Source organism: Castor canadensis, chromosome 16 (assembly GCF_047511655.1).
Source record: "Castor canadensis chromosome 16, mCasCan1.hap1v2, whole genome shotgun sequence".
NCBI lineage: Eukaryota > Metazoa > Chordata > Mammalia > Rodentia > Castoridae > Castor > Castor canadensis.
The window spans coordinates 51,057,597-51,080,435 of NC_133401.1; the positions used below are offsets into that span (position 1 = coordinate 51,057,597).

A 22,839-nucleotide genomic window follows, 5' to 3' on the forward strand; every position below is an offset into this window, starting at 1 on the left:
TAGAATATGTGGTAGCATTTTCCTCAGTGACCTGTGTTGGCTAACTATCGTTCATCAATCTGTGCTTCTTCATATTTTGGCTAAGGAAAAATCAGGCTGAGTGTTAGAGGACATGTTTTAGTGCATGGTTCATGCCCTGTTGGATTGCACACACTTGTTTCCCCTTGCTCTTGAAAAAGAAGTTAGATAGCATATATTGTTTTATAATTTCTGCCAAAGGACTCTGTTTTTTCTTTAAATTTTCTATAGCAAGACTTCTCTAGATAGAAATCAGTATCATAGAAAAGGAAAAGAAAATACTCATGTAGACCAGTATTCTTTTTATCATTTTAAAAAATAATAACCATGTTAGGTCATGAGAACGTTTGTCCTCAGTTCGCTCTGTTTTTCCAGGTATATGTGATGCACACTCTGGCTGCCTCACTTTCCGCTTGTATTTACCAGTGCCTTTGCGGTAGTCATAACTACAGGTAAATATGTTTTGTGAAATTTAAGAATACTTATTGTGTACATTATTCACTTAGAACTGTATACAGCAGTCTGTTTTCAATAATGCAATAAGCATCTGGCTGGGGTGTTTCCTTTTATCTTTGAAATTTTAGCATAAGCCTTTATGACAAATGAATCTCTATGCTAACCCTTGTTAGCATAACTTATGTAGCAGTCTGTTACTGATCAGTGCCTTATGGTAGACATTGTAATAGATGTTGAGAATTTTAAAAGGAGTAAGAAAGGACTCTTTCCATGTAAGGCCTGTCTAGTTAGAGACAAATATGTGGGTTTGTAAGTAATATATAACATGGCATAGTTCTTAAATGGTAAGTACTATAATTTGGTAGATAGTAAATATCCCAAGGAGCACAGAAAAAGGATGGACTGACTTGGAATTGAGAAAAATGCCATTAGAGAACTGATGCTTAGGATAGTCTCTTCATACTAACTTTTCTAGGCTCTAAAAATACTGTGTCATTCTGTGGCATCTTTCTGTGTCTATCCCAGTCCTTTGAAATACTCTGGCTTTATGTCTTCAAGTGTTATCTGTATGTCTTCCTGTTAGGTACTGTACCTTGTGGGTCCATCTTCTTCATCTCTTTGTTTCACTTCAGTCCAAGTCATGGCTTTATTTTCCAGACACTCATGCATTCTTTTGCGGTGTCGTTTTTCCTATTTAGGCAGAGTTGGTTCTTCAGAAACTGTTTTTCATTAAAAAAATTGTTATTAATAATAATAATTATTATAATTTTGCTTGTACTGGGGTTTGAGCACAGGGCCTTATGCTTGCTAGGTTCTATCCCTTGAGCCATGCCTCCAGCCCTTTTTGTTTTAGGTTATTTTTTTCAGATTTGCCCAGTCTCCTGTGTAGGTGGGACCATAGATACCACTGTGCCTGGTTTAGTCTTGTGAACCTTTTGCCTAGGGTTGGCTTCAAACCACAATCCTTCTGATCTCTGCCGCCTAAGTAGCTGGGATTATAGGTATGAGCCACCGGCACCCAGACCTGATTTCCATTTTTAAGATCTTTTGTTGATTTAATAAGTTTTATTTTTTTATTTACACAGAATAATTGTACATTGTTATGTAGTACAGTGTGATATTTTGATGCCATGCATACCCTTAGTGATCAAATCATAGTAATTAACATATCTATCACTTTAAATGTTTATCACTCTTTTTAATAAGATTAAAAATCCTCTCTTCTATCTCTTTTGGAAATACACAATAAATTATTAATGTTTTCATCCTACTATGCTATAGAACACTGGAATGTTTTACTTATGTGTGACTGAAATTTTGTGCCCACTAAATGACCTTTGCACGTAATTCTCTAACACCTTCCCAGCCTGTGGGACCCACTATTCCAGTCTCTGCTTCTGTGAGGTAACTCTTTTGGCTTCCACATGTAGGTGAGAACATGTGTATTTGTTTTTGCACCTGGCTAATTTCACTTACCATATTGTCCTTGAGGCTTATCCATGTTGCCACAAATGACACGATTTCATTCCTTTTGTGACTGGACAATATCCCATTGAGTACATACATTACATTTTATTCACCTACTGAAGGATGCCTTGCTTGATTTCATGCCCTAGTTGTTGTGACTAGAGTTACAGTAAACATTTACATGAATACCTCCTTTTCTCTCTCTCTGTGTACTCAGTAGTGGGATGCTCCTGCTGACCTTAGGGCTGTATTAATCTACGTCCTCACCAACTCCACATCCTCACTAGCATCTGCCATTTTGTGTCTTTTCTAGATTTTTTTCTAGGTGCTGGAGATAGAATCCATGACTTTGTGCATGCTAAGCAAGCACTGTACCATGGAGGTATGTCCCTAGCCTTCACAAAGGCCATTCCCATTGGTACAAGATGATGCCTCAGTGTGGTTTTGATAACTGAGCATTTTTTCATATACCTGTTGGTCATTCGTATGTCTTCTTTTGAGAAATGTCTACTCAGATCATTTCCCCATTTTGTAATTGGTGTCTTGGTTTGGGTTTTCTATTCTGTTCCTGTGGTCTGTTTGTCAATTTTTATGCCATTGCCATGCTATTTTTGTTAATGTAACTTTTTTTTTTTAATTCTGGCAGTTGAACACAAGGCCTTGAACATGCTAAGCAAATGCTTTACCACTTAGCTACTCCCCAGTCCATAGTTTATTTTTCTTTACACATATTAATTACACACACTAGTGGGATTCACTATGGTATTTCCATACATGGTTCGGCATGCATTGATCATATCCTCCCTTCACCACACCACCCTTCCACACTCTTCTCTGCTCTTAGAATCACTATTGTACTTCTTCATAGATGGTCTTTTGAGGCAGGGTCTTGCTGTGTTACACAGGCCAGCCTTTTACTTCTGGGCTCAAGCTGCCTTCTGCCTTAGCCTCTCAGAAAATTAGAACTACAGAATTGTGCCCCCTCACATTGATTCCCCCCCAGACCATCCCCGTTTCACATTCATGTCCATCATCGTCGTTATCATCATCATCATTTCAGGTCTAGGTTCCACAAGTGAGTGAGAACATGTGATATTTGTCCCTTTAAGCCTGGCTTATCATACTCAGCATTGTAATCTCCAGTTCTATCTGTTTTCCTGCAAATGACATGATTTCATTTTTCATTATGGCTGAGTAATATTCCATGGTGTAGATACATGATATTTTCTTTATCTGTTCATTGGTTGTTGGGCACCTGGGCTGTTTCCACAGTTTAGCTGTTGTGAAGAGAACTGTAATAAACATGGTATGCAGGTATTTCTCTTTTATATTAATTTACACTCCTTTGGATATGTGCACTAGTGTTAGATACTTGCACAAGAGTGGGATGGCAAGGTCATAAGGTAGGTCTATTTTTTTTTTGTTTGCTTGAGAACTTCTACCCTGATTTCCATAACAGTTGTGCTAGTTTACGCTCCCACCAAGAGTGTACGATGGTAGGTTTTCCCTGCATCTTTGTCAGTCTTTGTTATTTATTTTCTTGACCATGACCAACCTGACCGGGGTGAGGTGGAATCTTAGTGTACTTTTGATTTGTAGTTCCAATATGGCTAAGGATGTTGGACATTTCTCCATGTGTTTATTACCATTTGTATTTCCTCTGAGAGTTGACTTTTGCATAGGCTTATTATTGCCATCTTTGAGCAGGAAAGTAAAGTCAGAGAAACTGTTTGCAAATGTGTGGGAATGGTATGGTCAGTATGATTTGCCTAACAGAACAGATTTCACCCAGTAACTTACTGTGTGTAATATTTGATATGGGGATTTCTACAGTGCATTTTCTAGCATTTTCACAGATTCTCTGTGTCCTTTGCTATCAAAATTATTTCATGGTTTATGTCACGCTGTAACTTATATTTTTCATTTAAATGTTACTTAGTTTTGGGTTAAATTATTTTATTTACTCGGGGAAACGTTCCTGAATTCCCAAGGGTGTGACATATTCCTCTCTTTTGTCTTCATCATGCCATAGACATAGTTTCATCTTTAAGAACAATAGGCTAAAATTATTTGTGTCTCCTTCCCCCACCAGTGTGTAAATTCCATGAGGATGAAAATTGTGTCTTTCCTTATATGCCTAGTACTGGTTCAGTGCCTGATATGGGGCATGTTGCATGAAATTGACACTGAACTGCCCTCATTCTCAATCGGATAACCGTGTTTTAAAAGCCCACACATAGGCTTGCTACTTGTCCATAGTGATGTCGTTGTTTTCATCTGTACCTATGCTGTGTCTTTCATTAAAGTTCTTAAAATCTTCCAGATATATTTTGATTTAGAAAATGTGTATGTTTACATTTCAAAGGATGGTTTGTTTTAATACATCATTAAATTATAGGAGTATGCAACGTAGTAGCAGAACAATTAATAAAACACTTTGTATTTAAGGTACCCTAGAAATTAGATCTAAAACTTGGAAATATTATGTGTGAAATTCATTCTTGACTTAAGTACCGTTTTCTGTTCTTAGTTCCTTTCAGACAAATGAGTTTACTGGGATGGTGTACCAGCCAGTGCTGCTTCCTCATCGGCACTCCCTGAGAACGGGAAGCCTAGATGAGGCAATAACTCCCAACACGGTACCAGCGCAGTGGCCAGGTATAAATAATTTACATACATGGGAGCTTTTCGTAGCCTTACTGAAAATACGTGTAAGTAAAAAGCACGTGAAAATCCTTGTTGAACATGAATTTAGTACTCACCTAACATGTTATTTCCTGGATTAAATAAGTGCTTTGTTACATCACTTCAGAATTTTTCTCGTCATAACAAAAAATTATACCATGAAAAGTCTGAGATTGTAGATTGTCAGTGTTTATCTAAATCAAGCAATAGTTCAACATTTGCTCATTTACTACAGTAACCTCTACTAGTTATGAATCTAGGAAGAAAATACTTAATTCTGATATAGTATTGTTTTTCAATAACTAGAAAAAATTTCAAAATTTAGAGAATAGTTATAAAATATATCGCTAACAGGAGCTGTGTTCGTTGTTTGCTCAGGAATAACTTGTCTCATTCGACTTTTGAATTCTTCTGGCGAGGAAGCCCAGTCAGGACTTACAGTCTTGCTTTGTGAGATCCTCACAGCAGTGTATCTTAGTCTCTTCATCCATGGCCTGGCCACACATTCTAGTAATGAACTGTTTCGGATTGTGGCCCATCCTTTAAATGAAAAAATGTGGTCTGCTGTATTTGGTGGAGGTGTACATGTTCCCAGCAAAGAACAGATACACTCAAAAGCTTTACCTGGTGAGTTTTTATTCTTGTTTTTTCTTTAATTCATTCACTCACTATTTGTTTATTTGATGGGACTGGGTTTGAACTTGGGGCTTTGAGCTTGCAAAGCAGGCACTCTACGGCTTGAGCCAAGCCACCAGTCTATTTTTGCTGTGGTTTTTTTTGGAGATGGGGTTTTCACAAACAATTTGCCCAGGTGCCTGAGCTGGCCTTGAACCTCAATCCTCCTGATATTAGCCTCCAAAGTAGCTAGGATTACATTGAGCCACTGGCATCTGGCTCTTGATTTTTTTTTTATTTTTAAGGCTGAAGTTTTATTCATCTGAATGATAACTTTGTCAGCTGTAATTACATTTTAATTCAGTCACAGAACTATCTTGTTACAGACCATTTTCTTAAAGCATGAACAAATACTTTTATAGTGAAAGTGGTGTGGTTTTCAATCTTTAGATACTCCTGTTGCTCCAGTGAGTAGAATTATCAAGTGTAATTTTATTAAACCTTCTACTATTGAAAAGTTCCTTTCTTTTGAAATACACTGTAACATTGGTTTTTGTTCTGTCCCAAATACAGATTCTCTCTTCTTTCTTTGGCAGGAAGGCATTTTGCTGTGCCTTGCTCTCACCAGGTAGTGGTATTCTCCATGGAATGTGTGGGCTTTTCCAAAGCTCTGTCAGCCATCAGTGCTCATAGCCCTCCCAGTCTTGCAGGCAAGATACTAGCTTTAGACATAGACTTTTACAATTTAGCTTGCTTTGTTTTGCTCTACAGGGGTTGGGCAGTTTTATTTTTTCGCATTTATGGAAAATTAATACATTTCCTTTAACCAAACCATATTTCTGATTTAAAACAATGATTAGCATTTTAGAACATTATTTCTGCTGTTTAATGTATTCTTCTTTTAAATTTTCCATTTCGGATATTTTCTGTAACATACATTTTGATATTTTTAAGCATGTAAAAAAATATTGGTCCTAATCAAATGAAATCAGGCTGGCTTGAAATGACTGGAAAAACTTTTCAAATGAGGTGGCTTTATGATTTGCGTATTATGACTCTGGCCATTACAGTGTTTGGATTTCTAAATATTCATAATACTATGAAAATAAATATCTTAAACAGTTTTATTTCCTTTTCCTAGTGCTAAGACGATAATATGCTATGTTTAAAGACAGAAACAGCGAAGTTTCTCAACTTAAAAAGAATCTTGATGATGCTTTCTACCTTTCTGGTTTTGTGATTTATTAACCCTTGTGGGATAAACTTGGTTTTTCAGTTTTGAAGAATAGGTGGAATACTTTTAGGACTTAATATGTAATACTGGAAAGCCTATTTCATTCTGTACTGACACATTTGAGAAGCCCAGCAAGATTATCTCTGTATAAATTTTAATCCTTTTCCTCCCTCCCAAGATAACACATGTACCTATGTGTGCTTATGGGCATGGAAGGTCAGACAGTTGGCAGAGGATGTGAGAAGGTGAGAAAAGGTTGCATTTGGCTTCATTATTTGGGAAAAAATTATTGCCAAAATCTACACAATGATTGATAAACATCCTTTAGGTGAAGCTATATGAAAAGAAAGCTAGAAAAATGGTTATTGTGTTAAAATATTTAAAAATACTAAGAGCAGTATTGGCCTGCATTATGCTTTCCAAAAGAAGTTTCAAAAAAACCTTGATCCCATGTGATTACACAGCAGAAGTCCTGGTGGCCTTGCTTCCACTGTGTCCCCTTCATGGAAACTGTTTCTTCAGCTACCAAACATTCCGTTTATTCCTAATCCAGGTTCCTTTCCTTCTCCCTCCAAAAAAAAAAAAAAAAGTCCTTTATGTTTAATACTTAGAATAAATCAAACTCTGTTTATAATTGTTGGGAAAGAGGGCCTTTGATATCTTCAAATACTCATTTTTGCCCTTGTGGCACAGAAGTGACCACAGACAATATGTCAACAAACAGATGTGGCTGTGTTACACTAAAATGTTATTTACAAAAATAGGGCATACTTTGACAACCTCTGCTTTAGAGGTATTTCATTTAGAATAGAGTGTTTGCCTTCCATGTTAAGAGATTGTGTGTGTGTGTGTACTTGTGGTACTGGGTTTGAATGCAGGGCCTTGTGCTTGCTGGGCAGGTATTCCACCACTTGAGCCACTCCCCAGCCCAAGATTTCCGTTTTAAGAACTGCAGTTACTGTTGTCAGGTGTTGCATGGAGTACACATTGGGTATCTTCTAAGTATTTACCCTGACCACAAAATAAGATGTGAACAGGACAGGCAGTATGGAGGAGTCATTTGCAGTCTTTCCTGCCATGGCCCCTGTCTAGAACAAGTTCCAGGCTAAAACAGCTTTGGCTCTTGAAAATGCTGACTAACAAAGCTGAAGTCACTAACATGGTTTCTCTTCCGACTCTGTGGTTTTTTGCCTGGCATTTGCCTCTCTACCACACTTGGCTGACTGAGATCGCTGCTTTTGTTCTCTAGTCCCAAAATTAACTTTTTTTTTTTCCTTTCCTTCTTATGAACTTCAAATTTCAGATGCAAATTTACCTTATTTACCAGATTTGGCTTCACTTATTAAAATATTAAATATACAAATTTTTACAGCATCACTCTTCTGGTTAATGAAGAGTTATTTTCTGCACTTTGTTTTTTCAACAGTTAAAAAAAGGAAAAGTTAAGTATGTGAAATTTACCTTGTACTGTATACTTTAGATATCAGAGATCAATTCACAAAAAATGTTCAAAGTCCAAGGGGAGTAAGATTAGTAGGTCTTTTGAGTTTAGTATAAAATAAATAAATTAGTAAGTTAATTTTGGCTCTGTTTTTAATATAGTCTGAGAAAAATCATCTGTTAAGACTCTATTCTAGTTATATTAAGCTGTTAAAAGGGATGATTCCTTGCTTAGGAATTTCTACATATGCTTAAAAAATTGAAAAGTACATTCTTATTACCCAGCCAGTGTGTTTCATTTCCACCCATTTCTATTGAGCACAGTGTGAAGGGCCTTACTCAAAGTCCAGGCCCCGCTGGGCCTGGTGGCTCACCCTTATAATCCACCTACTCAGGAGACAAAGATCAGGAGGATTGCTGTTCAAGGCCAACTCAGGCAAGCATGTTTGTAAGACCCCATCTTAATCAATAAAGCTGGGTGTGGTGGTTTGTGCCTGTCATCCTAGCTACATGGGAAGGGTATATGAGAGGATCATGTCCAGGACTGCCTGGGCATAAGAGCAAGACCCTACTGGAGAAAATACCTAAAAGCAAAAAGAGCTGGGGACACATGCTCAAGCAATAGAGCACCTGCCTAGCAAGCGTACAAGGCCCTGTGTTTAACCCCAGTACTGCCACAGTACAGGCTGATCCTTGTTTAATCATGCAGATTTATTTGTTTATAGGCAGAAATGCCATTGTGTAATTATTTTTTAGGTAGCATTATGAGAACCTTTGAGGTTACTGAATCCCAAATAATCAAAAATAATTAAATGACAAAAAGTTATCTGTGTCACTATGTTTAACCTCTTGGTTAAACCAAATAACAGAATATTTAAAGCATGTTCACTTAGTGGCCAACCAGATGTCATTACACCCAGGATACATGGTGCTCATCTGTCTTTGAGAACCAGAAATTACTCTGAATGCAGCTATGGAAGTAATGGCACTTGAACAACATGGGAATGATGTGTTTCTTATGTTTGCAAGCCAGAAAAAAAAAGGAATATCCTCCCTGAATGATGAAAGCAGTCTTGATTCCACTGCTGATGGGTTTGAGAAGGAACAGAGAGCGTACAGGACAGAAGGAAAGAAGTGACAGTGAAGCAGTAGTGAATCAGGGAGAATCAGCCAAGACAAGGACTATCAGTGTCAGCTTTCAGTAGGAAGTACAATTCTGAAATTGTTTTTGAAAGCACTATTATTTTTTGAAAGCACAGAAACATAGCACAGCAGGCTCGTAAGTCTTAGGTCATAGGTAAGCAGTCTTTTGTGTTTGCATTACTGCAAAACATTGTCACAGTGGCCTCAATCCAGATTGGATCAAGTAGTATTCAATAGATATTGCCAGCCAAGGGGATAGAATAATGGATTTAGAAAAGTTGATCTGGTACAATTAACTCATGCTAACTAAATAGAAAGATTGGTCTAAATCTGGTCTCTATCTATATTTAATTTTAAGCTTTTGAATTTAGCCAAATGAAAATGACAAGTCTAAAATATTTCATTTTCCTGACAACCATATCATTATATAGCACATTGATGAAACACTTGTTTAAAAAATGCTGTTTTCTAAAACATGTTTTTTAAAAGCTTAGTTATAAGATAAGAATTTGAAAGTCAACATTTTTTCTTGTTCTGAAATCAATTGTGATTTTAATTTTTTGGCAATAATGGTCTCAAAGTAAATCATATTTTTCTATGTATGTTTGTTACATACTTAATGAGCTAATTCTTTTAGTGAGATAACATTTAAACATAATCTTTGTAACTTAAGAAAATGATGGTGGGCACCAGGGGGGAGAAATGGCCCAAACAAATTGCACATATGAATAAATGAATAAAGAAAAAAAATGGTGATTTTTTTTTTTTTTTTTTTTTTTTTTACTAAACCATAGTTGGCAGGTCAGAATTCTGAACAAAAATGTTCAAGTACATAAATTAGTAATTTAATTTTAAATCAAATTTAATTTTCTTTGTGAGTTCTGCATCACAAATTAATGGAGAATTTGTTTTTCTAATAAACTGTAGTACAGGTGTGTATTCATGGTGCTCTGAAGTATTTTATTGTGATTACTTTTTAAAGTTGAGAATCAGCTAAGCAATATCAGTTTTCAAAAAATTATTTTCCTGCTAACAGAAATCCATATTTTTGCTTTTTAATGCAAATTGTAAAGCAAAACAATACCTTTTAAGAAGTTTTATTGCATTTTACAAGAATATGTGTAGTTAGAACTGTGAATTTTCTGTATTTTAGTAAATTTACAATAATTACTTATCTCTTAATTGGGGAGTGAAGCATAAAATTAATATTTTATTTACAGTAAGTATGTCATAAGTTTTTTTACTATCAGGCTGCTAATAATAGAGATTTTAAAGTATCTCGTTGGCATTTTATTTATGCTAAAAACAGATCAGAAAATCTAAATGTTTTACTTTTTATAGTAAAAGTTACATAAAAATAAAAGTTCTGTGTTAGCATTTAGTGTTTATTACATGTTGCCATTGTTCCTTTTGCAAAACATGCAAAATAGCAAAGTTTCTTCACTAGAAAAGGAAAGATTTGAATATCCTTAAAATGTAAAATAAAATCAGGCCCTTAAAATACAGTGGTGACCATGGAGACACTTTTAACTGGTGATGAATTATAAGAAGCTTTTAAAGTTGCTGAACCTAAAGATGAGTGTCCTTCCTGTGGAAGGGAGACATTTTGTTAAAGTCTTAGACTTGTTGGGGGGTGTGTAACACTAAGTTTACACACATTCATTTTGTGAATGACTGTAGAAGAATATTCTTATAAGGTAGAGAAGGCACAGAAGATGAGGACTCCTCCAGGTAATAACACATGAGTGGATTTTTACAGGCACATGTTCTTTTTTCTTACTCTAAAGCCTGACGACAAAGGAAGATTATACGAAAAGCAAGATTATACCTTATTGAGGCGAAGCATGTTATTGCTCGCTCCAGTCTGGTTTTCTGGTATTTTTCTCAGTTACATGTCTTGCAGCAAAATGGCTTAAGTTTGCCTCCTTACACATGCTAGACAAATTCTCTATCACTGAGCTAATTTGTAAATTCTGATATTTATTTCCTCTTCCTGATTATTAGATTATGGTTTAAAAACACATAAAATTGCCAGTAACTGTTTTTAAGTGTACATTCCAGTAGTTTTAGGCATATTCACATTGTTGTGAAACAGATTTCTAGAACATTTTCATCCTTGCAAATCTGAATCTATGCCCACTAAACAGTACCCCTTTCCCTTTCCCTCCACGCCTCATAATCACCTTTCTAGCTTCTGTGTCCAGCAATATGACTTTCCTTTAGATAGCCCATAAAAGTGGAATTATATGATATTTTTCATTTCCAGACTGAATCATTTCACTTAGCATGATGTCTTCAAGGTTTATCCACGTTATAACATGTGACAGAATTCCTTTCCTCTTTGAGGCTGAATAACATTCCGTGGTGTGTATATATTCCATTCAGATTTCCAATAAGTTCAGAGTTCAAATTGAACTTTTTAAGAAAAAACCGTATTGTAATGTTTGCAGTATTTGTAAAGAGGACTCCAGGCAGTGATCTCTAGACTGTCCATTACATAACCCTGTTTAAAACATGCTTGAGCAACACCCCAATGATGTGTATTTATGTGTAGTACTGATGGTCCAGATATTAAACATTGACTAAGCTAATTTTCTTCCTCCTTTAACACGTCTCCCCCTTCTCCTTTTCTCTCCCTCTATCCCTTTGTCTCTCCCTCCTTCCCTTTGTCTCCTTCCCCCAACTGGTCCCCCTTTCCTTCCTCCTCTCCCTTTATGCTTGTTAAACAGTCTAGTAGAAATTGTATGTTTCTCTTTCCTGTTCCAGTGAATCCTTTTCCATACCTACTCCCTCATTCTCTGCTTTGGAGACAGATCACTGCCTTCTATTCAGATATTTTTTTTCTTTTTTCTTTTTTTTAGTTTTTTAAAAAATTCAGATAATTATAGATTTATTTTTTATGGATACTTGTGGAGCAAGGTATTGTGTATGGATTTGATTCTAAGAAGTCCTTCACAGTGAAAATTCTTTCTGAAATCTGGGCAGTATCATCTGTCAGGCTTTTTAAAATCATTAATATTATTCTTTGAGGATGAAGAAATTCCTTTAATTCATTGCTGCTTTAATCTTTTCCTTTTTGAATCAGCCAAGTTCACTTGTACAATTATGTTTCACATTTAATTTTAAGGACTTCTTTTCTCAGATAACATGAGTTTACATCTGTACTTCTTACATGGCTTGCATGAAGTATACCAGTGATTGATAAAATGAATATATACTTCTCAAGAGACTGAGTACTTAGACTGAACCTTATTCAGAAACCTTACTGCTAAAAGCAAGAAAACTCACTTGAAATCTGTTTTATCTTTAATTTACACGAATGACTTTTATCTTCTCCATATTCGTATTTCTTTAAACACAAAATGTTATAAACCATCAGTTAAAAAGTGTACTTCTCCTCTCTAAGTTTGAAGATCCAGGGTGACATAAGCCTCCTGAAGTCTAATGTGCTCTCTGCATGCTCACTAGGGTCCTATAGATAAGGTGCCTTGGATTGAGAAGTAGAGATTGAAACTGCTGATTGTGTTCAGTTTTATATCCAGGTACAGAATACTAATTTCATTGTGTCTGATTTAAATAGGTAAACTGAGGGCTGGGTGGAATGGCACATGCCCGTAATCCCAGCTACTCAGGAGGTAGAGATGGATTCAAAGCCAGATGAGACAAAAAGTTAGTGAGATCCCCCAGCTCAACAAACAAGCCCAGCATGGTGGTGCACAACTGTAATCCAAGCTATCTGAAAGGCACAGGAGGAGAATTAGGTAGGGAGGTCCGAGACTGGCCCCAAGCAAAAATGCATGAAGGCATGACTCAAGTGGTAGAATGCCTGCCTGCTGAGTGCAAGGTGCTGAGTTCAAACCCTAATACCCCTCAAAAATAAAATGGTCAACTTAAAATTTAGCTTAATAACTTAGTCTTTTTAGATTTTAATTTTGATCACATTAGTATATGTGTGGTTACAAATCCAGTGATACAGAAAAGGTTATAAAAAGTAATATTATCATTCTTACTCCTCTCTTCTTCCCATTCCCTCTCCCTACAATAGTCTCTTAGCTGTCTCTCCACTTCTGTTCTGAGCTCTTCTGGACAGCACTTTTATAACCCTAGCAAACCCCAATGCAGACTCTGAGGGTAAGGAAGGCTCTCAGCGGAGCAAGGCATATTTGTCTACCCAGCCCACCACCTTGATACACAGGCTTACCTTTGGAAGTCATTTCTATGGGTCAGAGCAGCTAGGAAACTTGTGTTAAGTTTGTGTTAGGACTTGATTTTGACTTGCCTGTGTTGCCTTCCTTTTTCTTTAGCCACATTTTAGCATCCTCACCCTCCTTATACTTTGTGAGCTCTGTGTCCAGCTTGCTCTTTGTGTTAGTCTTAGAATGTGTGTTAATATATGTAACATGTATACTGGAAACTTGATTATCAAGTTTTGATAAGACCAAACAAAAATTGACTAATTTAATCCTTTCTGAATCATTTGAAAGATTAAGTAACAATGGTACCACTATTTAGTATCTAGTAGAATACTAGTATTTTGTTCATCTTCCCTCTTTCCTGAAATAACCACAGTACTACTTTAAACTCACTTGGGCTGTTATGGCTGGATAGATAGCATGTGCATGCTGTGTGTGCAAGCTGAGTAGCTTCAGACAATAAAACAAAGTTGTATTACAGCGCCAGTGTTTGTATCCCTGTGGAAGGTAAGTAAAATCTGACTGGAGCCACTCGATGCTGACGAGAAGAGTCTTCATGTGATCTAATAGACACATACTGTCTTCTACAGAATTCTTGACTGTCTACAGGTGATTTGTATCATGTGACTTGGTGTTGATTAAAATTCTCTCTGACTTGTTAAATGCTCATGTCTTTAGTAATGTAGGGTACAATACTGCGCAAATACTAATGGTAGAGTATTTAGAAAGTAAAACAACAGCGATTGTATTTTCTTTTTTTCCTTGTCATTCCATCAACCAGAAAATTCCACCACTGAGCCACTTCCAAAGTTTGACTCAATTTAAGCAATTATGGTACTTGAATTTTTCAGGGATTTTTTTTCAGTGATTTCTAATGAAAAAATACAGTTTTATGTGTAGATACAAGGCCAAGTGATCACTGAAGAATCCTTGCCTATAATTAACATTGATATGTCATATTCTTTAAAAAAACAAAGTAAGGTTTGGGAGGCTTAGCTCAGTGCAGAGCATCCGTGGCATGTGTGAGGTGCTGGATTCAATCCCAGCATGCCTTGCTCCCCATAAAAGCATGAAGTAGAAGGATTTAGATTTCCAATGGTGGTTTTAGTTAAATGGTGAACTGATTTACAGGCAGATAATATATCCTGTTATCCTACATATACAAAGCATATAAGCCAGCATTTAGAGAGTGATTGAACAAGTTGAGGTAAAAGCAGAGATTTCTCTACAAAGTGGCTATTCTCAATTCCCTACCTGTTTTCTTACCTGCTCTACACTTTCATAATCATAACCTAGTCTTTTGTACTTACTTACAGTTAACCTTAGCTATCATAGAATGGTAGGTAAAATAATTACCATAAAAATAGTACTTATTCTAATAATAATTTATTTTCTTCTTAGTTTCTTCACTGGTTGAAGAAGGAGAAAAGCAACATAAACATTTTAGGGCATCAAAACCATCTTGCAAAGACTCTACCCCACTGACCTCTTCCTCACCAGCTGTAAACCAGGAGTCACTGGCAGTTAAGGAGAAGTTCATTCCACCTGAGCTCAGTATCTGGGACTATTTCATAGCCAAGGTAATAAAAGTGCTAGATCAATATTTGCATGCTCAAATGGAAATGGAGTTTAAAATAAATGTAATTGTTAGGACTTCCAAATGTTTTCCAACTCTGATTTAGAAAATTTTTATTTGTATCAGGCTACATTAAAAACTATCCAACTAGTGTTTAAGGCATTTGGGGGGTAAGTTGTAATTTCTGCATTTTAAACCAAATAAACTTGTGAAATAAGGTAAAGAGAGAACTTTGTTAAAACTGTAAATGAACTTGATAGTGGCTAAGGAATTGAGATGACCACACGTTAAAATGTCCTGGTCTTCTGTCATCTATTCTTTTGCAGTTCTGGGGCTCAAACCCAGGCCTTGCTTGTGTTAGACAAGCACTCTGCCACTGTGCTACCTTCCCAGTGCCTCATTCATTTTTAGCACTCCACACTGTCTTGCATTGTTTTCAATTACGTCATTGCCTCAGGAGTATGGTTCCCATTTTATCCACCACAGTATATAGTTCATAAAGTACAAACTCCCTGCGAGCTCTTCATTCCATAGATGGCAGTGTGAACTGCAAGTGAAATATGTGGTCAGTGATCAGTCACACCCGTTCTTCCAAAGCCTGTCAGCAGTTGGTTATTTAGTACCTGTTATTCAGTTCACACACAGGACAGCATGCAGTTGTTTTTCATTCTTGTCTCTCATGAGAAACGCATGTGTGGAAGAGACTCACAGCACCAAAAGTATAGTCTGCAGTGCTGAAGCCAACACAGAGAAGGAAGCCTGTCAGTTCTTTGATACATAGAAAAGTTGCATCACACCCTAAGTCACAGAGTTAGAAGAAAACAAGTACTAGTCAATCTACAATTCTGAGTGTTTTAGTCAATAAAACACTTCAGTTCTCAGTATTTCTAATATTCCAGTTATCTACCAAATGAAAATTGTTTTCCTATATGAGAAAGTAAGCTATGCACCATGGCTCACAAGAAATCACAGTATTCTAAACCAATTCAGGTTATAATTCATTTACACATGGAAATGTCACAAGGAAACTCCCTGTGTAGCTATCATAAGCAAAAATGGCATTTTTTAAAAAAATAAAATCAGAGATCAGGAGGGTGGAACGGGTCCTGCCTGAGGGGTTGGTATTACTGGGTTGGGGGGGAGGTGGGGGAAGAGCATAGGAGGGTGAATATAGTGTAAATACTGTGTACACATGTATATAAATGGAAAAATGACATGTGTTGAAACTGTTCCAGGATGGAGGGAGGGAGGATAAAGGAGAACAGTGGAGGGGGTAAATCCAAGTATGATATATTTAATATATTATAAGAATGTTTGTAAATGCCACAATGTACCCCACACAGCACAATAATAAAAAAGAATCCTATACACTTAGAGCCAACAGTAAGAGAATTTTTAGTGTTCTGACAAATTTTTAAGGTCACAGAACATGTTTCATTTTTCCCACTGATCACTGAGATTGATTTGTAGGATCTTTGCTTGCATGATCATTTTTTACAGTCCTGCACTACTGTACAAAATAAGAACTGCCTGTATGTATCTTCTGTCAAGCCCCTCACATTCTCCACTTCTAAATGGTCACTGTACCACTTTGCATGTGGGCATCTAACTGGTGGCACCAGTCCTCCAGACCTTTCTTTTTCATGTCCTGCATGCTTCAGGTAGTGGAGGAACTTTGTGTCTCTTGTTCCTCACTGTCTTTTGCAGTCATTCCTTCATCCAACAAATGCTTATTAAGCATTTTGTTTATCTGAGGATATCTTTATTTCATTATTTTTGAAGGATAGTTTTACTGTGTATGGGATTGTTAGTTAACAAGGCTTTATTTAACTGTGTTGTTATTGGATCTCCTTGTTAAATTTCTGACTGGTCTGCCCTTGCTCCAATTAGTATCACAGCCTCAAGCTTCCCTAATTGTTTGATACTGACATATCTGGATTTTGTTTTGTTTTGGGTTTGTTGTTTTGTGTAGTGGTGGTACTGAGGTTTGAACCCAGGGCCTTGCACTTGCTGTAGCTTAGCTACTATAGCTAGGTGGCTAGAGTATATGCCTGATTCTCACTGTTTTATCAAAATTCAACAGCTTTTCTTAAATACATGCTTTTCCGTATTGTATGCATTTGTCGATTCCCAGTGGTTGTTTTTGAAAACATTTGTCTGGTTTTATCTGGTTGCTTTTTGGGCAGAGGACTTTGCATGCATCTTAATGAGCTGTTCCAGGAGTTCTACCCTCCCTGCTGTGTTTCTTTATTGATCTTCTTTAAGTCCAAGATTTTATAACTTTTAAAACTGCCCACATCTCCTTTTCCAGTGCTGGGGATTGAACCCAGGGCCTTGCCAGTGCTAGGCAAGTGCTATACTGCTGTGCTACGTCCTCAGTCCTCTCACCTTGTAAGTCACTGAGAAGCAGAATGACACCGGCGTCTTATTGCATCCTAAAGCTGCATATAAGCCAGGCCACGTTTGTTCTCATCTTGTTCTTTCTCCTGTAATAATGGAGGAAGAATTCTTCCTGTCAAAGACACTTTCCTCCAGTGGTGTTGCCTACTTCTGAGTCTTGTCTTTACTTTGCTTCTCTGCTCTCTCCTATGCCTTTAGTACTCTTTCTCACCATTTTTTCTTTTTTCATCAGGGCAGAAATGTGCACAGTGTCTCCCTTTCCAAATATCTGATTTTCCCCAAAACTTTGTCCAGCTATTGTGTCCCTTCTCTGCCTCTTGTTCACATGCAACTTATCAAAGCCATGTACATATTTCTTTCTACTTCCTTATGCTATTTCCCTTTTGACTTACTGATTGTGTAACTTGCAACCCAGTCGCCCACTGCAGCTGCTCTTACTGAGGTTCAGGTGACATCCATGTCAAATGTAAAAGACTTTTTTTTGGCAGCACTGGGGTTTGAACTCAGCCTCATGCTTGCTAGGCAGGCACTCTATCACTTGAGCTACTCCACTAGCCTGTACAAAACCTTATTTATTACCTCCCCTCCTTGAAATTCTTTTCTCTCCTATTCCCCCGATGCCAGGGTTTTCTATTTTTCCATAAGCTTCCTGCTTTTTCCTTCAGTCTCTTCATCTTTCCTCTTCTGCTTGACCCATCAATCTTAGTCTTCTTCCAGATTCAAGCTGTTGATACTTATTCTTCCTGACACTTCACACCTCTCTGTTCATACTGAAAGTCTTCCCACTTTAGTTAATGGCATCTTTATAGTCAGCTTCAGCCAGAAGCCCAGAAATCACTGTTTTTTCTTTTTCCCTCTTTCTTTTTGAGACAGGGTCTGACTATATTGTCCAAGCTGGACTTGTACTGTGGTCCTTCTGCCTTGGCCTCCATAGTGCTGGGATTTTTCATGACTTTTCTTGCTTCCAAATCTATCAGGGCTTTCTCAGAATATGGTATCTGTGGTTTCTTTCCAGCCCCATCACTGTGCCTGGGCTGCAGCTCTCTCATTCGTTTCTGAGTTCTCTTTAATTCTACTCTCGCCATTTTCACTTTTCTCCTAAGCGACTGGCCATGGTGATACTCTAGTGGTAGTCTCCGCACCTTTCCTCTACCTGAGAAGCATCTGCGGCTGTACCCTGCTCTCCTTACCGTGGCCTGAGACCCTGCCCTTTCTTTCAACCCTTACCCTCTTGCTTTGCAGAGCTGTATCAATCTGTTTTTCTCCATAGCAGACTGCTGAGTTAGACCTTCCTACACGGTTACTTCCACTGCCTGAGAGGTTTTTGCTCCCTCTTGCTGACTGCCTTGTTCCTTTTGTCCTTTAGGTCTCACTTAAGTGCCACTTGTCAAAGATGCCCTCCGTTACCAGCTTATCTGAGTTCTTGTTCTCCATCCAAAACTTCATTGTGGCACACAATACAGTTTTTACTTATGTTTTTGTTCCTTGCTTGTCTTTACCCACTAAAATGTAAACTATGACGGCAGTGACCGTAACCATCAAAAAAAACGTGTATTGTGGTGCCTTCTGTAATCTCAGAACTGGGAAGCATAAGGAAGGAGGACTGAAAGTTCAAACACAACCTGGACTACATAGCTAGACTGTAATGATAAGAAACTTTTTGAGTGGATAAATAAATAAGGAAGTTGTATAAAGTTATATCAAAGGCAATAATGTTAGAAATACTTTACTTTGTTATATTGAAATATCTACAGATGGGATGAATTTTTACTACCAAGCTCTGTTTACATCAGATGGTTGCATAAGTTGCATAACTTTTTTGTTTCAGCCTTTTCTACCCCCTTCCCAAAGTAGAGCAGAATATGATTCAGAGGAGAGTCTGGAAAGTGGTGATGATGAGGATGAGGATGATGGTGATGTCTCAGCTTCAGATTTCCATCTCTATGAGCATTCTAATCCAAATTCATACAGGTATGCAGTATTTCTATTTGAGAAAAAAACTAGGTAAGTAATATGCTTAAAAATGTCACATGTAAAATTAATAGCTTGGTGAATTATTACACATTTCTGCAGTTGAAATTGTTATATTCCTTCCCTTAACAATAATTTATCAATTACCTTATGATTTTTTCATGAGGAGACCATCTGTAGTTTGTATGGCTTCTCACAGTCTTGCTCTCGGGTTATGCTTTGGTCTTTGATAAGTCCCATGATATTAGCCTAGAATCTGATGTCTTTTCAGTAGAGCAGGAGTACCATAAGATGTCAGTCAGTGCCATCTGTAAAAAGTGTTGAAAACACTCAGCTCCAGTCCCACTAATGTTTTGTCTGTTCGTTCATGAAGATGCTCTTATCTTGCCTCTTGGTTGGTTCTTATATCTGAAAGGTGTATATATTGTACTAAGTTACAGTTTATTAATCATAGGGTAAAATAGAACTTTTTGACAAAAGTACATTTAGGGAGAGTGAAAATATTCCTTCATTGAAAAATAACTCAGTATTTTTACTAGTGTATTTTGTTTCTTTCCTATTGAATTAAAGTTTACTTTTTTTTTTTATTCATATGTGCATACAATGTTTGGGTCATTTCTCCCCCCTTCCCCCACCCCCTCCCTCTCCCCCCCCACCTCCTCGATACCCAGCAGAAACTATTTTGCCCTTTTCTCTAATTTTGTTGAAGAGAGAGTATAAGCAATAATAGGAAGGAACAAGGGTTTTAGCTGGTTGAGATAAGGATAGCTATACAGGGAGTTGACTTGCATTGATTTCCTACACAAATGTGTTACCTTCTAGGTTAATTCTTCTTGATCTAATGTTTTTCTCTAGTTCTTGGTCCCCTTCTCCTATTGGCCTCAGTTGCTTTTGAGTATCTGCTTTACTTTCTCTGCATTGAGGGCAACAAATGCTATCTAGTTTTTTAGGTGTCTTACCTATCCTCATATCTCCCTTGTGTGCTCTTGCTTTTATCATGTGCTCAAAGTCCAATCCCCTTTTTGTGCTTGCCCTTGATCTAATGTCCTCATATGAGGGAGAACATACGATTTTTGGTCTTTTCATATGTTGAACTACCCCTGCTTTCCTGGGATGAAGCCTACTTGGTCATGGTGAATGATCTTTTTGGTGTGTTGTTGAATTCAGCTTGCCATTATTTTATTGAGGAATTTTGCATGAATGTTCATTAAGGAGATTGGCCTATAGTTCTCCTTTTTGGAGGTGTCTTTGCCTGGTTTTGGGATAAGCGTAATACTGGCTTTATAAAATGTGTTAGGCAGTTTTCCTTCCCTTTCTATTTTGTGGAACAGTTCTTCTTTAAAGGTCTGATAGAATTCAGCAGAGAATCCATCAGGTCCTGGACTTTTCTTTTTGGGGAGACTCTTGATTGCTGCTTAAATTTCATTTTGTGTTATTGATCTATTCAGGTGGTTAATATCCTCTTGGTTCAGTTTTGGATGATCATATGTATCTAGAAATCTGTCCATTTCTTTAAGATTTTCAAATTTATTTGCATATAGCTTCTCGAAGTAGTCTGTGATGATTTCCTGGACTTTGATGGTGTTTGTTGTTATCTCCCCTTTTGCATTCCTCATTCTACTAATTTGGGTTTTTTCTCTCCTCATTTAGTCAGGTTTGCCAGGGATCTGTCGATCTTGTTTATTTTTTCAATGAACCAACTTTTTGTTTCATTAATTCTTTGTATGGTTTTTTTGGTGTCTGTTTGATTGATTTTAGCTCTTATTTTTATTATTTCTCTTCTTCTATTTGTCTTGGGATTTGCTTTTTCTTGTTTTTCTAGGAGTTTGTGATGTATCATTAGGTCATTGATTTGGGATCTTTCAGTCTTTTTAATATAGGCACTCATGGCTATAAACTTTCTTCTCAGGACTGCCTGTGCTGTGTCCCATAGGTTCTGGTAGGTTGTGTTTTCGTTTTCATTGTCTTTCACTAACTTTTTAATTTCCCCTTTTATTTCATCAATGACCCATTGTTCATTAAGCAATGAGTTATTCAGTTTCTAGTTGTTTGCATGTTTTTTGTCTTTACTTTTGTTGTTGAGTTCTAGTTTTATTGCATTGTGATCAGACAGAATGCATGGTATAATTTCTATTTTCTTATATTTGCTGGGGATTACTTTGTGCCCTAGGATATGATCTATTTTGGAGAAGGTTCCATGGGCTGCTGAGAAGATTGTATATTGTGTAGAAGTTGGGTGAAATGTTCTGTAGACATCAACTAGGTCCATTTGATCTATTGTATACTTTAGATCTAGGATTTCTTTATTAATTTTTTCTTTGGATGACCTATCTATTGATGATAATGGGGTGTTAAAGTCTCCCACAACCACTGTGTTGGAGTTAATATATGCATTTAGGTCCTTCAGGGTATGTTTGATGAAATTGGGTGCATTGACATTGGGTGCATATAGGTTGTTAATTGTTATTTCCTTTTGGTCTATTTCCCTTTTATTTAGTATGGAATGTCCTTCTTTATCTCATTTGATCAATGTAGGTTTAAGTCTACTTTGTCAGAGATAAATATAGCTACTCCTGCCTGTTTTCGGGGGCTATTGACTTGGTAAATCTTCTTCCAGCCTTTCATCCCAAGCCTATACTTATTTCTGTCGCTGAGATGCGTCTCCTGTAAGCAACAAATTGTTGGATCTTCCTTTTTAATCCAGTTCGTCAAAAGGTGCCTTTTGATAGGGGAATTAAGTCCATTAACATTAAGTGTTAGTACTGATAGTTATGTGGTGATTCCTCTCATTTAGTTTTGTTAGTTGTTTGAAGGATTGATTGTGTGTACCTAAGTTGAGGTTGCTCTCTACTTTCTTGTTTTTTCTTTTCCTGTAGTTTGGTGCTGCCTGCCCTTTCATGGTTATGTTGGGTTTCACTTTCTGTGTGCAGAATCCTTTGAAGAATTTTTGTAGTGGTGGCTTTGTGGTCTCACATATTGTTTTAGTTTCTGCTTATCATGGAAGACTTTTATTGCTCCATCTATTTTGAATGATAGTTTTGGTGGGTAGAGTATCCTGGGGTTGAAGTTATTTTCATTCAGTGCCCGGAAGATCTCACCCCAAGCTCTTCTTGCTTTTAATGTTTCTGTTGAGAAGTCTGCTGTGATTTTGATGGGTTTACCTTTGTATGTTATTTGTTTTTTCTCTCTTAAGCCTTCAATATTCTTTCTTGGGGCTCTGTATTTGTTGTTTTAATGATAATATGCCATGGGGTAGATCTGTTTTGATCTGGTCTGTTTGGTGTCCTGGAGGCCTCTTGCATCTGTATGGGAATATCTTTCTCTAGATTTGGGAAATTTTCTGTTATTATTTTGTTGAGTATATTATGCATTCCCTTTGCTTGCACCTCTGCTTCTTCAATGCCCGTGATTTTCAGGTTTGGTCTTTTGATGGAGTCAGTGAGTTCTTATATTTTCTTTTCACAAGGTCTTGAGTTGTTTAACTAATAGTTCTTCGGTTTTTTCTTTAATTACCAGTTCATCTTTGAGTTCTGAGATTCTGTCTTCTGTTTGTTCTATTCTGCTGGATTGGCCTTCCATTTTGTTTTGCAATTCTGTTTCATTCTTTTTTCTGAGGTTTTCCATATCCTGGGTTGTTTCCT

At 37.0% G+C, this 22,839-nt stretch overlaps 1 protein-coding gene across 8 annotated transcripts in view; it reads left to right on the plus strand.

Moving 5' to 3' along the window:
* Window positions 1-22,839, plus strand: part of Dmxl1 (Dmx like 1) — a 132,795-nt gene that overhangs the window by 67,638 nt on the left and 42,318 nt on the right. For 5 of the 8 annotated variants that reach the window (XM_074057012.1, XM_020168526.2, XM_074057015.1 and 2 more), the window contains 6 exons: window positions 394-470; window positions 4,472-4,599; window positions 5,005-5,253; window positions 5,838-5,951; window positions 14,653-14,831; window positions 19,056-19,198. In XM_074057012.1, the coding sequence (XP_073913113.1) occupies window positions 394-470; window positions 4,472-4,599; window positions 5,005-5,253; window positions 5,838-5,951; window positions 14,653-14,831; window positions 19,056-19,198 (890 nt within the window). The remainder of the gene's footprint in view (window positions 1-393; window positions 471-4,471; window positions 4,600-5,004; window positions 5,254-5,837; window positions 5,952-14,652; window positions 14,832-19,055; window positions 19,199-22,839) is intronic. The other 3 variants (XM_074057014.1, XM_020168528.2, XM_020168529.2) reach the window with 1 other exon arrangement.